At 50.9% G+C, this 21,613-nt stretch overlaps 2 protein-coding genes across 2 annotated transcripts in view; both read left to right on the top strand.

The window, feature by feature from the left end:
• LOC5513708 overlaps positions 1 to 20,166 on the top strand; it is a 45,153-nt gene extending 24,987 nt beyond the window's left edge. Inside the window, exons 28-39 of the mRNA XM_048726072.1 lie at positions 7,517 to 7,632; positions 8,131 to 8,296; positions 9,402 to 9,517; positions 9,811 to 9,973; positions 10,265 to 10,377; positions 13,046 to 13,238; positions 14,823 to 14,937; positions 15,230 to 15,303; positions 15,858 to 15,942; positions 16,687 to 16,832; positions 18,359 to 18,496; positions 19,088 to 20,166. Coding sequence (XP_048582029.1) covers positions 7,517 to 7,632; positions 8,131 to 8,296; positions 9,402 to 9,517; positions 9,811 to 9,973; positions 10,265 to 10,377; positions 13,046 to 13,238; positions 14,823 to 14,937; positions 15,230 to 15,303; positions 15,858 to 15,942; positions 16,687 to 16,832; positions 18,359 to 18,496; positions 19,088 to 19,206 — 1,544 coding nt within the window. The 3' untranslated portion in view covers positions 19,207 to 20,166. The remainder of the gene's footprint in view (positions 1 to 7,516; positions 7,633 to 8,130; positions 8,297 to 9,401; positions 9,518 to 9,810; positions 9,974 to 10,264; positions 10,378 to 13,045; positions 13,239 to 14,822; positions 14,938 to 15,229; positions 15,304 to 15,857; positions 15,943 to 16,686; positions 16,833 to 18,358; positions 18,497 to 19,087) is intronic.
• On the top strand, positions 16,845 to 18,394 carry LOC125561756. The gene is made up of 2 exons (XM_048726073.1): positions 16,845 to 17,768; positions 17,888 to 18,394. The coding sequence occupies exons 1-2, from the start codon at positions 16,886 to 16,888 to the stop codon at positions 18,145 to 18,147; spliced, it is 1,143 nt and encodes a 380-aa protein (XP_048582030.1). The 5' UTR covers positions 16,845 to 16,885; the 3' UTR covers positions 18,148 to 18,394.
• Positions 20,167 to 21,613: the final 1,447 nt, after the last annotated feature.

The raw sequence follows: 21,613 nt of genomic DNA, 5'->3' as shown, positions 1-21,613 counted from the left end.
TGGCCGAGAAAGGGGTTTGGTGGTCGAGAGGGGGTTTTGTGGTCGAGAGAGGGGTTTGGTGTTCAAGAGGGGGGTTTGGTGGCCAAGAGGGGGTTTTGGTGGTCGAGAGGGGGTTTGGTGGCAAAGAGGGGGGTTTGGTGGCGAGACGGGGTTTTGGTGGCCAAGAGGGGGTTTTGGTGGTCGAGAGGGGGTTTGGTGGTCGAGAGGGGGGTTTGGTGGTTGAGATGGGGGGTTTGGTGGTTGAGATGGGGGTTTTGGAGGTCGAGAGGGGAATTGGTGGTCGAGAGGGGGTTTTGGTGGTCGACAGGGGTTTTGGTGGTCGACAGGGGGTTTGGTGGTCGACAGGGTGTTTGGTGGTCGACAGGGGGTTTGGTGGTCGACAGGGGGTTTGGTGGCCGAAAAGGGGGTTTGGTGGTCGAGAGGGGGTTTGGTGTCGAGACGGGGTTTGGTGGCAGAGACGGGGTTTTGGTGTTCAAGAGGGGGGTTTGGTGGCCAAGAGGGGGTTTTGGTGGTCGAGAGGGGGTTTGGTGGTCGAGAGGGGGGTTTGGTGGTTGAGATGGGGGCTTTGGAGGTCGAGAGGGGAATTGGTGGCCGAGAGGGGGCTTTGGAGGTCGAGAGGGGAATTGGTGGCCGAGAGGGGGGTTTGGTGGTCGACAGGGGGTTTGGTGGTCGAGAGGGGGTTTTGGTGGTCGACAGGGGGTTTTGGTGGTCGACAGGGGGTTTGGTGGTCGACAGGGGGTTTGGTGGTCGAGAGGGGGTTTTGGTGGTCGAGAAGGGGGTTAGGTGCTCGTGAGAGGGGTTTTGGCGGTCGAGAGGGGGTTTGGTTGCCAAGAGCGGGGTTTGGTGGTCGAGAGGGGGTTTGGTTGCCGAGAGCGGGGTTTGGTGGCAAAGAGGGGAGTTGGGTGGGTAGCCAAGATGAGGTTTTAATGGTCGAGAGGGGGGGGGGGGGTTGGTGGCCGAAAGGGGGGTTTAGTGGTCGAGAGAGGGTTTGGTGTCGAGAGGGGGTTTGGTGGCAGAGGCGGGGTTTTGGTGGCCGAGAAGGGGGGTTTGGTGGTCGAGAGGGGGTTTGGTGGCCAAGAGCGGGGTTTGGTGGCAAAGAGGGGAGTTTGGTGGCCGAGAGGGAGTTTGGTGGTCGAGAGAGGGGTTTGGTGGTCAAGAGGGGGTTTTGGTGGTCGAGAGGGGGTTTGGTGGTCGAGAGAGGGGTTTGGTGGTCAAGAGGGGGGTTTGGTGGCCAAGAGGGGGTTTGGTGGTTGAGATGGGGGTTTTGGAGGTCGAGAGGGGGTTTTGGTGGTCGAGAGGGGGTTTGGTGGTCGAGAGAGGGGTTTGGTGGTCAAGAGGGGGGTTTGGTGGCCAAGAGGGGGTTTGGTGGTCGAGAGAGGGGTTTGGTGGCCGAGAGGGGGGTTTGGTGGCCGAGAGAGGGGTTTGGTGGTCGAGAGGGGGTTTTGGTGGCCGAGAGAGGGGTTTGGTGGTCAAGAGGGGGGTTTGGTGGCCGAGAGAGGGGTTTGGTGGCCAAGAGGGGGTTTGGTGGCAAAGAGGGGAGTTTGGTGGCCAAGAGGGGGTTTTGGTGGTCGAGAGGGGGTTTTGTGGTCGAGAGGGGGGTTTGGTGGTCAAGAGGGGGGTTTGGTGGTCAAGAGGGGGGTTTGGTCGCCGAGAGAGGGGTTTGGTGGCCGAGAGAGGGGTTTGGTGGCCAAGAGGGGGTTTTGGTGGCCAAGAGGGGGTTTTGGTGGTCGAGAGGGGGTTTGGTGGTCGAGAGGGGGTTTGGTGGTCGACAAGGGGTTTTGGTGGTCGACAAGGGGTTTTGGTGGTCGAGAGGGGGTTTGGTGGTCGAGAGGGGGTTTGGTGGTCGACAAGGGGTTTTGGTGGTCGACAAGGGGGTTTGGTGGTCGAGAGGGGGTTTTGGTGGCCGAGAGAGGGGTTTGGTGGTCAAGAGGGGGGTTTGGTGGCCGAGAGAGGGGTTTGGTGGCAAAGAGGGGGTTTGGTGGCAAAGAGGGGAGTTTGGTGGCCAAGAGGGGGTTTTGGTGGTCGAGAGGGGGTTTTGTGGTCGAGAGGGGGGTTTGGTGGTCAAGAGGGGGGTTTGGTGGTCAAGAGGGGGGTTTGGTCGCCGAGAGAGGGGTTTGGTGGCCGAGAGAGGGGTTTGGTGGCCAAGAGGGGGTTTTGGTGGCCAAGAGGGGGTTTTGGTGGTCGAGAGGGGGTTTGGTGGTCGAGAGGGGGTTTGGTGGTCGACAAGGGGTTTTGGTGGTCGACAAGGGGGTTTGGTGGTCGAGAGGGGGTTTTGGTGGCCGAGAGAGGGGTTTGGTGGTCAAGAGGGGGGTTTGGTGGCCGAGAGAGGGGTTTGGTGGCAAAGAGGGGGTTTGGTGGCAAAGAGGGGAGTTTGGTGGCCAAGAGGGGGTTTTGGTGGTCGAGAGGGGGTTTTGTGGTCGAGAGGGGGGTTTGGTGGTCAAGAGGGGGGTTTGGTGGTCAAGAGGGGGGTTTGGTCGCCGAGAGAGGGGTTTGGTGGCCGAGAGAGGGGTTTGGTGGCCAAGAGGGGGTTTTGGTGGCCAAGAGGGGGTTTTGGTGGTCGAGAGGGGGTTTGGTGGTCGAGAGGGGGTTTGGTGGTCGACAAGGGGTTTTGGTTGTCGACAAGGGGTTTTGGTGGTCGACAGGGGGTTTGGTGGTCGAGAGGGGGTTTTGGTGGTCGAGAGGGGTGTTTGGTGCTCGTGAGAGGGGTTTTGGCGGTCGGAAGGGAATTTGGTTGCCAAGAGCGGGGTTTGGTGGTCGAGAGGGGTTTTGGTTGCCGAGAGCGGGGTTTGGTGGCAAGGAGGGGAGTTGGGTGGCCAAGATGAGGTTTTAATGGTTGAGAGGGGGTTTGGTGGCCAAGAGAGGGGTTTGTTTGTTGGCCAAGAGGGGGTTTGGTGGCAGAGACAGGGTTTTGGTGGTCAAGAGGGGGGTTTGGTGGCAGAGACAGGGTTTTGGTGGTCAAGAGGGGGTTTTGTGGTCGAGAGAGGGGTATGGTGGTCGAGAGAGGGGTTTGGTGTCCGAGAGAGGGGTTTGGTGGCCGAGAGAGGGGTTTGGTGGCCAAGAGGGGGTTTGGTGGCAGAGACAGGGTTTTGGTGGTCAAGAGGGGGGTTTGGTGGTCGAGAGGGGGGTTTGGTGGTCGAGAGGGGGGTTTGGTGGCCAAGATGGGGTTTGGTGGTCGAGAGGGGGTTTGATGGGGGTTTTGGTGGTCGAGAGGGGTTTGGTTGCCGAGAGCAGGGTTTGGTGTTCGAGAGGGGGTTTGGTTGCCGAGAGCGGGGTTTGGTGGTCAAGAGCGGGTTTGGTTGCCGAGAGGGGAGTTTGGTGGCAGAGACGGGGTTTTGGTGTTCAAGAGGGGGGTTTGGTGGTTGAGAGGGGGTTTGGTTGCCGAGAGGGGAGTTTGGTGGCAGAGACGGGGTTTTGGTGGTCAAGAGGGGGGTTTGGTGGTCGAGAGGGGGGTTTGGTGGTCAAGAGGGGAGTTTGGTGGCCAAGATGAGGTTTTGGTGGTCGAGAGGGGGTTTGGTGGTCGAGAGGGGGTTTGGTGGTCGAGAGGGGGTTTGGTGGCAAAGAGGGGAGTTTGGTTGCCAAGAAGAGGTTTTGGTGGTCGAGAGGGGTTTTGGTGGTCAAGAGGGGTTTTGGTGGTCGAGGGAGGGTTTTGGTGGTCGAGAGGGGGTTATGGTGGTCGAGAGGGGGGTTTGGTGCTCGTCAGGGGGGGTTTGGTTGCCAAGAGGAGGTTTTGGTGCTCGAGAGGGGGATTTGGTGGCCGAGAAAGGGGTTTGGTGGTCGAGAGGGGGTTTTGTGGTCGAGAGAGGGGTTTGGTGTTCAAGAGGGGGGTTTGGTGGCCAAGAGGGGGTTTTGGTGGTCGAGAGGGGGTTTGGTGGCAAAGAGGGGGGTTTGGTGGCGAGACACGGTTTTGGTGTTCAAGAGGGGGGTTTGGTGGCCAAGAAGGGGTTTTGGTGGTCGAGAGGGGGTTTGGTGGTCGAGAGGGGGGTTTTGGAGGTCGAGAGGGGGTTTGGTGGTTGAGATGGGGGTTTTGAAGGTCGAGAGGGGAATTGGTGGCCGAGAGGGGGGTTTGGTGGTCGAGAGGGGGTTTTGGTGGTCGACAGGGGGTTTGGTGGTCGACAGGGGGTTTGGTGGTCGACAGGGGGTTTGGTGGCCGAAAAGGGGGTTTGGTGGTCGAGAGGGGGTTTGGTGGCCGAAAAGGGGGTTTGGTGGTCGAGAGGGGGTTTGGTGTCGAGACGGGGTTTGGTGGCAGAGACGGGGTTTTGGTGTTCAAGAGGGGGGTTTGGTGGCCAAGAGGGGGTTTTGGTGGTCGAGAGGGGGTTTGGTGGTCGAGAGGTGGGTTTGGTGGTTGAGATGGGGGTTTTGGAGGTCGAGAGGGGAATTGGTGGCCGAGAGGGGGGTTTGGAGGTCGAGAGGGGAATTGGTGGCCGAGAGGGGGGTTTGGTGGTCGACAGGGGGTTTGGTGGTCGACAGGGGGTTTGGTGGTCGAGAGGGGGTTTTGGTGGTCGAGAGGGGGGTTAGGTGCTCGTGAGAGGGGTTTTGGCGGTCGAGAGGGGGTTTGGTTGCCAAGAGCGGAGTTTGGTGGTCGAGAGGGGGTTTGGTTGCCGAGAGCGGGGTTTGGTGGCAAAGAGGGGAGTTGGGTAGCCAAGATGAGGTTTTAATGGTCGAGAGGGGGGGGGGGGGGGTTGGTGGCCGAAAGGGGGGTTTAGTGGTCGAGAGAGGGTTTGGTGTCGAGAGGGGGTTTGGTGGCAGATGCGGGGTTTTGGTGGCCGAGAAGGGGGGTTTGGTGGTCGAGAGGGGGTTTGGTGGCCAAGAGCGGGGTTTGGTGGCAAAGAGGGGAGTTTGGTGGCCGAGAGGGGGGTTTGGTGGTTGAGATGGGGGTTTTGGAGGTCGAGAGGGGGTTTTGGTGGTCGAGAGGGGGTTTGGTGGTCGAGAGAGTTGTTTGGTGGTCAAGAGGGGGTTTTGGTGGTCGAGAGGGGGTTTGGTGGTCGAGAGAGGGGTTTGGTGGTCAAGAGGGGGGTTTGGTGGCCAAGAGGGGGTTTGGTGGTTGAGATGGGGGTTTTGGAGGTCGAGAGGGGGTTTTGGTGGTCGAGAGGGGGTTTGGTGGTCGGGAGAGGGGTTTGGTGGTCAAGAGGGGGGTTTGTTGGCCAAGAGGGGGTTTGGTGGTCGAGAGAGGGGTTTGGTGGCCGAGAGGGGGGTTTGGTGGCCGAGAGAGGGGTTTGGTGGTCGAGAGGGGGTTTTGGTGGCCGAGAGAGGGGTTTGGTGGTCAAGAGGGGGGTTTGGTGGCCGAGAGAGGGGTTTGGTGGCAAAGAGGGGGTTTGGTGGCAAAGAGGGGAGTTTGGTGGCCAAGAGGGGGTTTTGGTGGTCGAGAGGGGGTTTTGTGGTCGAGAGGGGGGTTTGGTGGTCAAGAGGGGGGTTTGGTGGTCAAGAGGGGGGTTTGGTCGCCGAGAGAGGGGTTTGGTGGCCGAGAGAGGGGTTTGGTGGCCAAGAGGGGGTTTTGGTGGCCAAGAGGGGGTTTTGGTGGTCGAGAGGGGGTTTGGTGGTCGAGAGGGGGTTTGGTGGTCGACAAGGGGTTTTGGTTGTCGACAAGGGGTTTTGGTGGTCGACAGGGGGTTTGGTGGTCGAGAGGGGGTTTTGGTGGTCGAGAGGGGTGTTTGGTGCTCGTGAGAGGGGTTTTGGCGGTCGGAAGGGAATTTGGTTGCCAAGAGCGGGGTTTGGTGGTCGAGAGGGGTTTTGGTTGCCGAGAGCGGGGTTTGGTGGCAAGGAGGGGAGTTGGGTGGCCAAGATGAGGTTTTAATGGTTTAGAGGGGGTTTGGTGGCCAAGAGGGTGGTTTGGTGGCCAAGAGGGGGTTTGGTGGCAGAGACAGGGTTTTGGTGGTCAAGAGGGGGGTTTGGTGGCAGAGACAGGGTTTTGGTGGTCAAGAGGGGGTTTTGTGGTCGAGAGAGGGGTATGGTGGTCGAGAGAGGGGTTTGGTGGCCGAGAGAGGGGTTTGGTGGCCGAGAGAGGGGTTTGGTGGCCAAGAGGGGGTTTGGTGGCAGAGACAGGGTTTTGGTGGTCAAGAGGGGGGTTTGGTGGTCAAGAGGGGGGTTTGGTGGTCGAGAGGGGGGTTTGGTGGTCGAGAGGGGGGTTTGGTGGCCAAGAGGGGGTTTGATGAGGGTTTTGGTGGTCGAGAGGGGTTTGGTTGCCAAGAGCAGGGTTTGGTGGTCGAGAGGGGGTTTGGTTGCCGAGAGCGGGGTTTGATGGTCGAGAGGGGGTTTGGTTGCCGAGAGGAATGTTTGGTGGCAGAGACGGGGTTTTGGTGTTCAAGAGGGGGGTTTGGTGGTCGAGAGGGAGTTTGGTTGCCGAGAGGGGAGTTTGGTGGCAGAGACGGGGTTTGGTGGTCGAGAGGGGGGTTTGGTGGTCGAGAGGGGAGTTTGGTGGCCAAGATGAGGTTTTGGTGGTCGAGAGGGGGTTTGGTGGTCGAGAGGGGGTTTGGTGGTCGAGAGGGGTTTTGGTGGCCGAGAGCGGGGTTTGGTGGCAAAGAGGGGAGTTTGGTTGCCAAGAAGAGGTTTTGGTGGTCGAGAGGGGTTTTGGTGGTCAAGAGGGGTTTTGGTGGTCGAGGGAGGGTTTTGGTGGTCGAGAGGGGGTTATGGTGGTCGAGAGGGGGTTTGGTGCTAGTCAGGGGGGGTTTGGTTGCCAAGAGGAGGTTTTGGTGCTCGAGAGGGGGATTTGGTGGCCGAGAAAGGGGTTTGGTGGTCGAGAGGGGGTTTTGTGGTCGAGAGAGGGGTTTGGAGGCCAAGAGGGGGGTTTGATGGCCAAGGGAGGGGTTTGGTGGCCGAGAGAGGGGTTTGGTGTCGAGAGGGGGTTTGGTGGCAGAGACGGGGTTTTGGTGGTCAAGAGGGGGGTTTGGTGGTCGAGAAGGGGGTTTGGTGGCCAAGATGGGGTTTGGTGGTCGAGAGGGGGTTTGATGGGGGTTTTGGTTGTCGAGAGGGGTTTGGTTGCCGAGAGCAGGGTTTGGTGGTCGAGAGGGGGTTTGGTTGCCGAGAGCGGGGTTTGGTGGTCGAGAGGGGGTTTGGTTGCCGAGAGGGGAGTTTGGTGGCCAAAAGGGGGTTTGGTGGCCAAGAGCGAGGTTTGGTGGCAAAGAGTGGAGTTTGGTTGCCAAGAGGAGGTTTTGGTGGTCGAGAGGGGTTTTGGTGGTCAAGAGGGGTTTTGGTGGTCGAGGGAGGTTTTGGTGGTCGAGAGGGGTTTTGGCGGTCAAGAGGGGGTTATGGTGGTCGAGAGGGGGTTTGGTGGTGGAGAGGGGGGTTTGGTGGTCGAGAGGGGGTTTGGTTGCCGTGAGCCGGGTTTGGTGGCAAAAAGGGGAGTTTGGTTGCCAAGAGGAGGTTTTGGTGGTCGAGAGGGGGTTTTGAGATTCTAGAGGGGGTTTTGTGGTAGAGAGGATTTTTTGTGTTCAAAAGGGGGTTTTGTTGGCAGAGAAGGGTCTGAGTGGTCCTAATCACCACCCTTAATCACCTGATGGTTTACACGCTGCTTCTTTTCCAGAACCATCTTTTCCCCCTCGAAACCTGCATAAGATGGCAAATAACGACACTTGTGTGCTGATGAAATGGGACCCGCCCCCATTCTCTCAAACTGACAGCAGGCCGTTCCCAGCCAAGGTTAGTGTATAAGGGATTCTACCTATGTTCAAGTATGGATTACTTTTTATGGTTGCGAGGCAAGAGCGTCCTTAAAGAATAGTTAAAATTTATTTAAACATATTGTTTGGGATAATGAAACTCATTGATTGATGTAGTTTGTGGGGTAAAGGGGCTAGACAAGCAAACTATAAATGCAAGATAGAAAGGCTGCAAAGCAGCTGTAGAAAAGCTACATAGTCTGCGTGCAGGCGCGTACACTGGGGGGTGCGCGCACCCCCTTTGGCGGCCAAAAAGTGTTTTTTTATTAAGGAATCTTCAAATTCTATGCTTTTTCCATATGGTTCCTATGAATGTTCACCCTCCCTCCCCCTCCTTAGTCAATCCTGGGCACGTGCCTGGCGTAGGCCTAGTGGGGACAAAAGCAACTAAAGCAGATATATAGGTGGACGTACGGAAGGAGAGATTCGAAACGCGTATGTCCAATAACTGAGCAGAACATCACATACTCTGTTGTAGGGTTACCGTGTGCTGCTAGATGGCAAGGTGTACGCCTCTACCACTAGTACCACCAAGTGGGTATGCGGATTGTCCCCGGCAACCCAATACCAGATAGGCGTCCTAGCGCAATCCGTAGCTGGAGATGGACCAGCCAGTGTCAAGGTCATCACGCTCCCTGCACTAAGTAAGTAATATCCAGTGCTACCAAGTGCGTCCTGCACTCAGTGAATGACACTCATCCCTGCATTTCAAGTGCGCCCTGCACTCAGTGAATGACACTCATCCCTGCACTAAGTAATATCTAGTGCTACCAAGTTCGTCCTGCACTCAGTGAATGACACTCACCCCTGCATTTCAAGTGCGTCCTGCACTCAGTGAATGACACTCATCCCTGCACTAAGTAATATCTAGTGCTACCAAGTGCGCCCTGCACTCAGTGAGTAACACTCATCCCTGCATTTCAAGTGCGTCCTGCACTCAGTGAGTAACACTCATCCCTGCACTAAGTAATATCTAGTGCTACCAAGTGCGCCCTGCTCTCAGTGAATGACACTCATCCCTGCATTTCAAGTGCGCCCTGCACTCAGTGAATGACACTCATCCCTGCACTAAGTAATATCTAGTGCTACCAAGTTCGTCCTGCACTCAGTGAATGACACTCACCCCTGCATTTCAAGTGCGTCCTGCACTCAGTGAATGACACTCATCCCTGCACTAAGTAATATCTAGTGCTACCAAGTGCGCCCTGCACTCAGTGAGTAACACTCATCCCTGCATTTCAAGTGCGTCCTGCACTCAGTGAGTAACACTCATCCCTGCACTAAGTAATATCTAGTGCTACCAAGTGCGCCCTGCACTCAGTGAATGACACTCATCCCTGCATTTCAAGTGCGCCCTGCACTCAGTGAATGACACTCATCCCTGCACTAAGTAATATCTAGTGCTACCAAGTGCGCCCTGCACTCAGTGAGTAACACTTGAGCTCAGATATAAATAAAATATAACCTGCCACGCCGTATAATGTATAGTTTGGTTGTCCTCTGTGTTTTGGCTTGTACGAGAAATCCTGGACTCGCCCCTGGAAGTCAATACGATTTTTGGCTTACGCCAACAAGGACCAAGATACGTACGATAGATTTAGGCATTATCCCCTTATTTACTAGGTTGAAAAAATAAGTAAAAGTCCAAATGTAACAGATTTGAACACAGCCCTTTCGTGCCTTTCCCCCCTCCCTCCCTGTCTAGGGGCTTACGGTTGGCCAAATATCTTTAGTCTTTACTTTTACCAGGACCAACTACGCCGCGGGTGCTGATGGGAGAGGCGAAGTCTTCGCGCAGTATCCAGCTCACATGGCAAGCTCCGGCAAAAATCAATGGCAAGTTACTCAACTACGCCGTGTACCAGGTAAGAGACAAGGATTTGCCTGTGCAACCCTTCCTCGCTCAATCGTGGGAATTGGTATGTGGATGTGTCATCAGCTAGAAAATTGTGTGCTTCCGTTGTTTATTCTAGGCGTAATTAGGCCTAATTTAGAGAGTTGAAGTCCGGATTTCCATTGTATGGTGCTTATACTGCCTCTGGGATTGTCATCGATTGTGTCCTTCTGCGCGGACGGTAATTTTTGTGAAGTGTAAGCGTGCATATTTTTTGTGTACCATCTTGCCCGTTGTGTGATAGAGTACCGATTGTGATTTCAGATGCTCCCGTCTTCGTGGGCCGTCCCAAGACAGGTTCTCGGTACTTCTTACCTCGTTACAGGACTGCTTCCCTATACTCAGTACCAGTTTGCAGTGGCCGCAAATAACAGCGTGGGACTGGGCGCTCTGTCCTCTCCGATTCTTGTAACGACAAGAGAAGAGAGTAAGCAACTAGCTTTATCTCTATTTTAAAAAACTTACCTAACCATTGGATTTGACTCACGGGCCATCCTCTTTGGAAATAAAAATACATGTATGCCCTATAATTTTCTGCATCGTTTGGTAAAAACAAAACATCCTGAACTGCCTTAAAAAGGCCTGCCTAACAAAAAATGCACACCCATCCCCCCTGCCCTAGACACTCACCCCCCCCCACCCCCCGTATATCCGCCACTGTATGAGTGGCCTGCAAGTACCAATTTTCTTGTCATGCTCGTTTTTTTTTTTCTTGAAGTCCCGGATGCCCCAAAGTACGTCACCGCAGAAGTAGTGCAACCGGAGTCTGCCACAATTAAGATCACGTGGTCCCAGCCCAAGCATCCAAATGGCGTCATCACAGGATACAAGGTTTGCAACAACTTCACCCGGGGGGTGCCCACGCAACAACTATACCCAGGGGGTACCCACGCAACAACTACACCCAGGGGTACCCACGCAACAACTACACCCAGGGGGGTACCCACGCAACAACTACGCCCAGGGGGTACCCACGCAACAACTACACCCAGGGGGTACCCACGCAACAACTACACCCAGGGGTACCCACGCAACAACTACACCCAGGGGGGTACCCACGCAACAACTATACCCAGGGGGTACCCACGCAACAACTACACCCAGGAGGTACCCACGCAACAACTACACCCAGGGGGTACCCACGCAACAACTACACCCAGGGGGTACCCACGCAACAACTACACCCAGGAGGTACCCACGCAACAACTACACCCAGGGGGTACCCACGCAACAACTATACCCAGGGGGTACCCACGCAACAACTACACCCAGGGGTACCCACGCAACAACTACATCCAGGGGGGTACCCACGCAACAACTACGCCCAGGGGGTACCCACGCAACAACTACACCCAGGGGATACCCACGCAACAACTACACCCAGGGGTACCCACGCAACAACTACACCCAGGGGGGTACCCACGCAACAACTATACCCAGGGGGTACCCACGCAACAACTACACCCAGGAGGTACCCACGCAACAACTACACCCAGGGGGTACCCACGCAACAACTACACCCAGGGGGTACCCACGCAACAACTACACCCAGGAGGTACCCACGCAACGACTACACCCAGGAGGGGGTACCCACGCAACAACTACACCCAGGAGGTACCCACGCAACAACTACACCCAGGGGGTACCTAAGCAACAACTACACCCAGGGGGTACCCACGCAACAACTACAACCATGGGGTACCCACGCAACAACTATACCCAGGGGGTACCCACGCAACAACTACACCCAGGGGGTACCCACGCAACAACTACACCCAGGGGGGTACCCACGCAACAACTATACACAGGGGGTACCCACGCAACAACTATACCCAGGGGGGTACCCAAGCAACAACTATACCCAGGGGGTACCCACGCATCAACTACACCCAGGAGGTACCCACGCAACAACTACACCCAGGGGGTACCCACGCAACAACTACACCCAGGGGGGTACCCACGCAACAACTATACCCAGGAGGTACCCACGCAACAACTACACCCAGGGGGTACCCACGCAACAACTATACCCATGGGGGTACCCACGCAACAACTATACCCAGGGGGTACCCACGCAACAACTACACCCAGGGGGTACCTACGCAACAACTACACCCAGGGGGTACCCACGCAACAACTACACCCAGGAGGTACCCACGCAACAACTACACCCAGGGGGTACCTACGCAACAACTTCACCCAGGGGGTACCTACGCAACAACTACACCCAGGGGTACCCACGCAACAACTACACCCAGGGGGGTACCCACGCAACAACTATACCCAGGGGGTACCCACGCAACAACTACACCCAGGAGGTACCCACGCAACAACTACACCCAGGGGGTACCCACGCAACAACTACACCCAGGGGGTACCCACGCAACAACTACACCCAGGAGGTACCCACGCAACAACTACACCCAGGAGGTACCCACGCAACAACCACACCCAGGGGGTACCTAAGCAACAACTACACCCAGGGGGTACCCACGCAACAACTACACCCAGGGGGTACCCACGCAACAACTATACCCAGGGGGTACTCACGCAACAACTACACCCAGGGGGTACCTACGCAACAACTACACCCAGGGGGGTACCCACGCAACAACTATACCCAGGGGGTACCCACGCAACAACTATACCCAGGGGGGTACCCACGCAACAACTATACCCAGGTGGTACCCACGCAACAACTACACCCAGGAGGTACCCACGCAACAACTACACCCAGGGGGTACCCACGCAACAACTACACCCAGGGGGGTACCCACGCAACAACTATACCCAGGAGGTACCCACGCAACAACTACACCCAGGGGGTACCCACGCAACAACTATACCCAGGGGGGTACCCACGCAACAACTATACCCAGGGGGGTACCCACGCAACAACTACACCCAGGGGTACCCACGCAACAACTACACCCAGGGGGTACCTACGCAACAACTACACCCAGGGGGTACCCACGCAACAACTACACCCAGGGGGTACCCACGCAACAACTACACCCAGGGGGTACCTACGCAACAACTACACCCAGGGGGTAACCACGCAACAACTACACCCAGGGGGTACCCACGCAACAACTATACCCAGGGGGGCACCCACGCAACAACTACACCCAGGGGGTACCCACGCAACAACTACACCCAGGAGGTACCCACGCAACAACTACACCCAGGGGGTACCCACGCAACAACTACACCCAGGGGGGTACCCACGCAACAACTATACCCAGGGGGTACCCACGCAACAACTATACCCAGGGGGGTACCCACGCAACAACTACACCCAGGGGGTACCTACGCAACAACTACACCCAGGGGGTACCTACGCAACAACTATACCCAGGGGGGTACCCACGCAACAACTACACCCAGGGGGGTGGGGGGCTATAAGATATGAGGATCCCTAGTCTTGTTTTCCTGTCGCACTCTGAAAGCGCAGCAATATATTGAATAAAAAAGAATACACAATGTTGGTTTGCGTTAGATCACGTGGCGGAAGACAGACGTGTCTGATGGAGGCGAGGACGGGCCAAGGTTTACAGACGTGGGCAACTCCATGACGCACACATTTGGGCACCTGGAACCTGGAACCGAGTACTCCTTCAGCGTGGGGGCGAGAAATAGAGCAGGGGAGAGTTTGACTACGAGCCTCGTTGTCAGGCAGTACACACAGCCAGGTGAGGAGAATAGCAACCTTGATCAATGACGACGACGACGGCTAGGACAACGCGATCGAAAAAGATGTTTTTGCGCGTGGCGATCAATAATAATTTTATTGCAATGGAATAAGCTAAACATAGTCAGAGACAGAAAAATAATAAACTAAGGCTAAGTTCAAATGTCGTACTATCCATTAGCCGTATTCAATGCAAATGTGTGTAAATGACGATGGAACAATCGACTCGATTCATTTGCAAGCATTTGCATTGAGTACGGCTCATGGATACTACGACGTTTGAACTCAGCCTAAGGACACTTAGGACATTATTTCTACAGTAGCGAACGTAGTTAGTGGAGTTCACAGTGCAAACGTCCGCATCCTCTAGGGGTTTTCACGTTGTGGTTTTATGGAAAACGGCTGAAATGTATCAGACAGATCGCATTTGCACCTGCTGCTATGGAATTATGAGTCAAATTCTATTATTTTCTGCCGTCGTCGTCCACGTTGCCGTCGTCGTTGTCCCTAATGACAGGAAAGTACTTATATATAGATATGACGGTACTGGTAATGTTCCTGTGATGATACTGTTGCCGTGGTGATGTTTCTGTGATGAAACTGATGCCGTGGTGATGTTCGTGTGATGATACTGATGCCGTGGTGATGTTCGTGTGATGATAGTGATGCCGTGGTGATGTTCCTGTGATGATAGTGATGCCGTGATGATGTTTCTGTGATGATACTGATGTCGTGATGATAGTGATGTTGTAATGATGCTAATGATGTTTTTGTGATGATACTGATGCCGTGGTGATGTTTCTGTGATGATAGTGATGCCGTGGTGATGTTCCTGTGATGATACTGATGCCGTGGTGATGTTTCTGTGATGATACTGATGTTGTGATCATGTTCCTGTGATGATAGTGATGTTGTAATGATGCTGCTGATGATTTTTCTGTGATGATACTGATGTCGTTGTGATACTCCTGTGATGATAGTGATGTTGTAATGATGCTAATGATGTTTCTGTGATGATACTGATGTCGCGATGATGTTTCTGTGATGGTAATGATGTTGTAATGATGCTGATGATGATGTTTCTGTGATGATACTGATGTCGTTGTGATACTCCTGTGATGATAGTGATGTTGTAATGATGCTAATGATGTTTCTGTGATGATACTGATGTCGCGATGATGTTTCTGTGATGGTAATGATGTTGTAATGATGATGATGATGATGTTTCTGTGATGATACTGGTGTTGTGATGATGTTCCTGTGATGGTAATGATGTTGTAATGATGCTGATGATAATATTGCTGTGATAATTCTGACGATGTTCCTATGATGATTAGGATGATAGTGATGGTATGAAGATGCTAATGATGTTACTAATAGCATGTCATTTTGTATGCTTCTAAGAGATAAAGTTTGGTCAACAGAATTAGTAAAATTCACTATATTATTATTATTATTATTATTATTATTATTATTATTATTATTATTATTATTATTATTATTATTATTATTATTATTATTATTATTATTATTATTATTATTATTATTATTATTATTATTATTATTATTATTATTATTATTGCAGCAACTGAAGGAACCACACGTCTTAGCATTAGATTCGCGGGCGCACTGGATACCGCTGGTCAATACTTCCCAGAGGAGTTTTATCAAGCTGTCAGTGCTCAGGCTCAGATACCTAGGTATACTAGATAATAAGATTCTAATAACTTATTGAAAACTTGAACCAACTGGAAATTTAAATCTCTACGAGGTGAGAATGGTACCGTGGATTTGCTATTCAAGTGTGTTTCGCTGCGTTTTGCTATGCTATAGTATTATATTCGATGCCCTATGAATGCGTATACTAACTAGTACGTAGTACTAATACTAGTCAGTAGTGTCGTATTGATCGTTCTATTATCGTTTCAGCGAGCGCGTAGTACTACTAGAAGAGTTCGTAGTGTCGTATTGATTGTTCTATTATCGTTTCAGCGAGCGCGTAGCGGCGCTTGAGGTGCAAGCGGCTCTTGTGTTCTTCAACATCCTGCCAGCATTCAAGTCACCAGGTGAGGTACAGTTCTCTTGGGTGAGACATCACTGTACCTTTAGCCAAGAGTCAACTTATGCCTTACTTGCCTTTTATTAAGAGCCGAGGGTTTATGAAATGACTACGAAATGTTTCGTATTTGTATAGCGCAATTTAACATCGCGAGACATATACAAATGCTCCGCGCATTTGACGTTTTGTTCTTGTCAGTGTGTAGATATGGACTGCATAGAATCGTGGTAGTGTTTTGGTCCTGTGCAGTGATTGTCTTATGCTTATTTATATAAAAAAAAAATTCTTGAATCACTGGGTTGAAATTTTTCCGACGTTTCGGCAATGCTGCCTCATCAGGATTAACGGTCAATCCTGATAAAGGAGGCATTGCCAAAACGTCGAAAAAAATTCAACCCAGTGCATAAGAATCGTGAATGCGAGTTAGGGTGTAAGCACTGTTACTAAGATGGTACCATGGGCCAGCGTTTATTATTATCATCATCATCATCGTCATCGTCATCGTCATCGTCATTGTCATTGTTACTTAAGTAACACTTGGCTCTCTCTTCTTCCTCGAAGGAAAATCTATACAGCAGGTGATTCTCGCGCTCAATCAGACATTCAATGTTGGCAAAACAGGGAAAACTGTTGCAGGGTCACTGAGGTAAGAGCTAACTGGACACCACAAACATAGAGTATGTACACATTGAGAATGTACGCATAAAGTATGTACACATAGAATGTGTACGCATAGAGTATGTACACAAAGCATGTTTATACATTGAGTGTTTACACATTGAGTATTTACAAAGTATGTACACAGAGTGTGTACACATAGAGAATACACGTAGATACACCATGTAGAACCAAATGAACCAAACAAGCACAATGGAAATCCATATATAAGGCATAGCCAATTAAGCTTGACGTATCGAATAAACACGTTTGTAATACCCGCGCTCCAAGCTCAAGCGCTGTGATTGGTCCACATGGAAGATGCACCGACCCGTGTCATGAGAACCTGTCAGTCATAAAAATGATCCACAGCAAAGTAAGAACATTTGCTTGCTTTTTGCTTAAGGCATTTTGGATTGGCGGCGCAGTCAGGGTAGAGCAATGCAAAATAACGGCAAAGCATATATTTGGAGCACCATTGGGGCTATCCCCATTAACGAGTTGCACTTATTAACCGGGTTCACAGATGTTTACAGATAATGCACGGAGCTATCTTTTATTTTAATTTTGTAAAAGTCTCCTTGATAATGATAATAAAGCGAGACCGGGGCTCAATGGGGGTACATAGTTTCAGTTTAATCTTTGTTTATCAAGGGTAACATATTTAACCGAATATACAGTTTTCTAACATAGAAACCATCACTTGTACTGATAAAATGTCAATGCAATACAGGTGGATCAAGACCTACCTCGGACCAGAGCCAACAACAGCAGTCCCAAACAACAAACCAGGCGTGATCGGCGCACAGCGTAGCGGCTCCAGTCAATCTGAAAAGCGAACCCTAGCATTAGCCATCGCTATACCGATCTCACTTATAGGTAAGAGGTTACCAAAATGACAGTACCAATCACTCATAGGTAAGTTTACCAGTATGGCAGTACTAGTCGCACTCATAGGTAAGTTTACCAGTATGGCAGTTCCAATCACACTGGTTGGTAACGTAACCAGAATGGCAGTACCAATCACACTGGTAGGTAACGTAACCAGAATGGCAGTACCAATCACACTGGTAGGTAACGTAACCAGAATGGCAGTACCAATCACACTGGTAGGTAACGTAACCAGAATGGCAGTACCAATCACACTGGTAGGTAACTTAACCAAAGAGGCAGTACCAATCATACTGGTAGGTAACGTAACCAGAATGGCAGTACCAATCACACTGGTAGGTAACGTAACCAGAATGGCAGTACCAATCACACTGGTAGGTAACGTAACCAGAATGGCAGTACCAATCACACTGGTAGGTAACGTAACCAGAATGGCAGTACCAATCACACTGGTAGGTAACGTAACCAGAATGGCAGTAACAATCACACTGGTAGGTAACGTAACCAGAATGGCAGTACCAATCACACTGGTAGGTAACGTAACCAGAATGGCAGTACCAATCACACTCATAGGTAACTTAACCATATGGGCAGTACCAATCACACTGGTAGGTAACGTAACCAGAATGGCAGTAACAATCACACTGGTAGGTAACGTAACCAGAATGGCAGTAACAATCACACTGGTAGGTAACGTAACCAGAATGGCAGTACCAATCACACTGGTAGGTAACGTAACCAGAATGGCAGTAGCAATCACACTGGTAGGTAACTTAACCAGAATGACAGTACCAATCACACTGGTAGGTAACGTAACCAGAATGGCAGTACCAATCACACTGGTAGGTAACGTAACCAGAATGGCAGTACCAATCACACTGGTAGGTAACGTAACCAGAATGGCAGTACCAATCACACTGGTAGGTAACGTAACCATGGGGGCAATACCAATCACACTCATAGGTAACTTAACAATATGGGTAGTACCAATCACACTCGTAGGGTAAGGGTAACCAGAATGGCAGTACTAATCACACTGGTAGGTAACGTAACCAGAATGGCAGTACCAATCACACTCATAGGTAACGTAACCAGAATGGCAGTACCAATCACACTGGTAGGTAACGTAACCAGAATGGCAGTACCAATCACACTGGTAGGTAACGTAACCAGAATGGCAGTACCAATCACACTGGTAGGTAACTTAACCATGGGGGCAATACCAATCACACTGGTAGGTAAGGTAACAAGAATGGCAGTACCTATCACACTCATATGGACGCTTACCGGAATGGTTATATGAATCACACTCCTAGAGTATAAGCGTGCTACAATGTGGGTTCACAGAGAAATCGATAAAAAGCTACGCACGCTATAAATGCATACGACAGCGACATACATGTTTAAACTTCATGAATGGATAAGCGCCTGCCTCCTCGGTTTTGCACCTTAGTGCAAAAAGAGAACAATACAAAAACATATGTTTATTGAGGTACTTTGTTCCTCTTCCTCAGTCCTCGCTTTAATGGTGGGAATGGCCTTCTACTACCGAAAATACAAGAATCTAGAGAAGCATTATACCAATATGTCGAGCATATACCGGGCACATAATGACGAGCTAAATATCGTGTACCCTGCCGATATGCATGAAGGTAAGTACAAATGTTGTTTGACATTTGGCATCACATACCCCAGCGCACCACACTACACTCACCTAGCCTGCCATCTTACCCATCGTGTCATCGAACATCATTTTCGTTATTAACGTTGTTTTTGCTATCAACAACATTGACATCATCGTTTTTGTCGTTATTAAATTCAACTAATACAAATTATTGTACATTGTTCAATGTTTTCCTTCAATATTTGGGCATATAGCGACTTTATATCCTTCTGCCCCCCCCCCCCCCCCTTTCTGCAAACAACGGCATACAGCTGTTGTATTTTTCCTTCTTACAACGTAGACTGTTCCGTTCTTTAACCTAGCTTGCGCATAGGGGCTACACAGAAGTCCTACAGTTTTCCCTGCTGGTTGGTGCATCTCTTGCCTCCTCCCATGTTCGCCAACCTGCATCTTTTCTTTCCTTTTCCACTCTCCGTCTCCAGGTCGTATTCGGTCTTCCCTTTTGTTTTTTTCCCTTCCGGTGCCCATGTTATTGCAATGTTGCCATCCCGCTATAAATAAAAGCAATCACCAAAAGCCGTCACTTTCAAGTTTTTCTCAACCCATTTGATCCTTTCAGACCCTCACGACCGCGAGTTGCTTCAGAATGACATCAAAACAAGCTCCAAGAAAAAAAGATCCCATAAGGATGAGGAAAGAGTGCCTTTAGAGGAACATGACGAGCTGGCTTTGGTTTGAGCCTCCCGCGTGTATGGATCCGGCCCGGCATAGATCTTTACAGAATACTGCCGGTATTCTCTACAACATCGCCAGGCGCCTAAAACGTTTAAGAGATGTAGTGAGCCACACTTTTGCTTTCATTTAATATTGAAATCATGTTAAGAGTTTTATAAACAACCGTTTAAAAACAGGGTTGTAGAAAACGCAATAGCACAATTTCACAAATCAGCCGATGGGAATGCTTTCCCAAACTTGCTATTTTTGTTAGGATGGCATACTTTTAGAAAGTTCCATCAAAGAGCTGTACAACTCAGTTTAGAGTCTATTTTCATGCAGCACTGATAGATACATAAGGACATCGGAAGGCTGCAACCACGTCCGTACTGATCATTTCCTTATTTTGAATATATTGGGAGGAGCACAAGCCAACCCCGGCCCCTAACCCTGCTACGGCCCTGTTGTCGATCTCCAAATAGGCTTCCCGTCGATAACTATTTATTGCTCAGGGGCCGGTTCCCAGAAAGCAGTTTGAGCTAGCCCAAGGATAAATACGGCTCTCTTTACATTCGATTGGATAAAAAGGGCATTCATCCCTGGGTTAGCGATAACCTGTTTCCAGGAACCCGGCCTAGCTTCGTGCTAAATAAAATTTTCTCACTACAAGTTTACAGCGCGATTAAATATCCACTAGTCTTCAATAGCTTTGTTTTCCTTAGGTACTAGGCGTAGCCCAAAAAGAAAGTAACGGGTAAGGTTATCTAGCAGCCATTCAAAAAAGAAAACAGGACTTGTGCATGTCAATTTCTCTTTTACTTTTCAACGGCGAGGAAGGAATTTGATTGCTGAGAGCTGTAAATTTAACAAAATTGCATAATTAGGTAGCGATTGTTGTGATTGGTTGTTTATATTGTCATTCCACCTAGTCTTATCGGTACTTAGTATCGCCTAAAGTATTAAAATGGTGTTGTAATGTTTGTACAAAAATCTTTTTCTGATCCATCTCAAGGTGTACTGTACACTCTATTAACGCGTGTCACTTGTACCATAGTGTGTACATACAAGGGGCAGGGGTATTGTACACTCTACTAACGCGTGTTACCTGTACCATAGTGTGTACATACAAGGGGTAGGGGTACTGTCCACTTGATTAAAGCGTGTCACTTGTACCATAGTGTGTACATACAAGGTGTAGGGGTACTGTCCACTCTACTAACAGCGTATCACTTGTACTATAGTGTGTACATACAAGGGGTAGGGGTACTGTACACTCTATTAACGCGTGTCACTTGTACCATAGTGGGTACATACAAGGGGCAGGGGTATTGTACACTCTACTAACGCGTGTTACCTGTACCATAGTGTGAACATACAAGAGGTAGGGGTACTGTACACTCTACTAACGCGTGTCACCTGTACCATAGTGTGAACATACAAGAGGTAGGGGTATTGTACACTCTACTAACGCGTGTCGCTTGTACCATAGTGTGTACATACAAGGGGTAGGGGTATTGTACACTCTATTAACGCGTGTCACTTGTACCATAGTGTGTACATACAAGGGGTAGGGGTATTGTACACTCTACTAACGCGTATCACTTGTACCATAGTGTGTACATACAAGGGGTAGGGGTACTGTACACTCTACTAACGCGTGTTACCTGTACCATAGCGTGTACATACAAGGGGTAGGGATACTGTACACTCTACTAACGCGTGTCACTTGTACCATAGTGTGTACATACAAGGGGTAGGGGTACTGTACACTCTACTGACGCGTATCACTTGTACCATAGTGTGTACATACAAGGGGTAGGGGTACTGTCCACTTGACTAACGCGTGTCACTTGTACCATAGTGCGTACATACAAGGGGTAGGGGTACTGTCTACTTTGCTAACGCGTGTTACTTGTACCATAGTGTGTACATACAAGGGGGTAGGGGTACTGTACACTCTACCAACGCGTGTCACTCTTAAGATAGTGTGTACATACAAGGGGTAGGGGTACTATTCACTCTACTAACGCGTGTCACTTGTACCATAGTGGGTACATAAAAGGGGTAGGGGTACTGTCCACTCTACTAACGCGTGTCACTTGTACCATAGTGTGTACATACAAGGGGAAGGGGTACTGTCCACTCTACTAACGCGTGTCACCTGTACCATAGTGTGTACATACAAGGGAAAGGGGTATTGTCCACTCTACTAACGCGTATCACTTGTACCATAGTGTGTACATACAAGGGGTAGGGGTACTGTAAACTCTACTAACGCGTGTCACTTGTACCATAGTGTGTACATACAAGGGGTAGGGGTACTGTCCACTCTACTAACGCGTGTCACCTGTACCATAGTGTGTACATACAAGGGAAAGGGGTATTGTCCACTCTACTAACGCGTGTCACTTGTACCATAGTGTGTACATAC

The sequence above is a fragment of the Nematostella vectensis genome, chromosome 4 (genome assembly GCF_932526225.1).
Source record: "Nematostella vectensis chromosome 4, jaNemVect1.1, whole genome shotgun sequence".
In the NCBI taxonomy this organism is placed as follows: domain Eukaryota; kingdom Metazoa; phylum Cnidaria; class Anthozoa; order Actiniaria; family Edwardsiidae; genus Nematostella; species Nematostella vectensis.
This window is presented reverse-complemented; position numbering and strand designations above follow the sequence as displayed.

What these genes read in the sequence shown, in the direction of transcription:
- LOC125561756 (XM_048726073.1), top strand. Translation starts at nt 16,886, where the DNA reads ATGGCAGTACTAGTCGCACTCATAGGTAAGTTTACCAGTATGGCAGTT. An exon ending in AGTACCAATCACACTGGTAG is followed by an intron (nt 17,769 to 17,887) that starts GTAACGTAACCA and finishes TCACACTGGTAG; the next exon opens with GTAACGTAACCAGAATGGCA.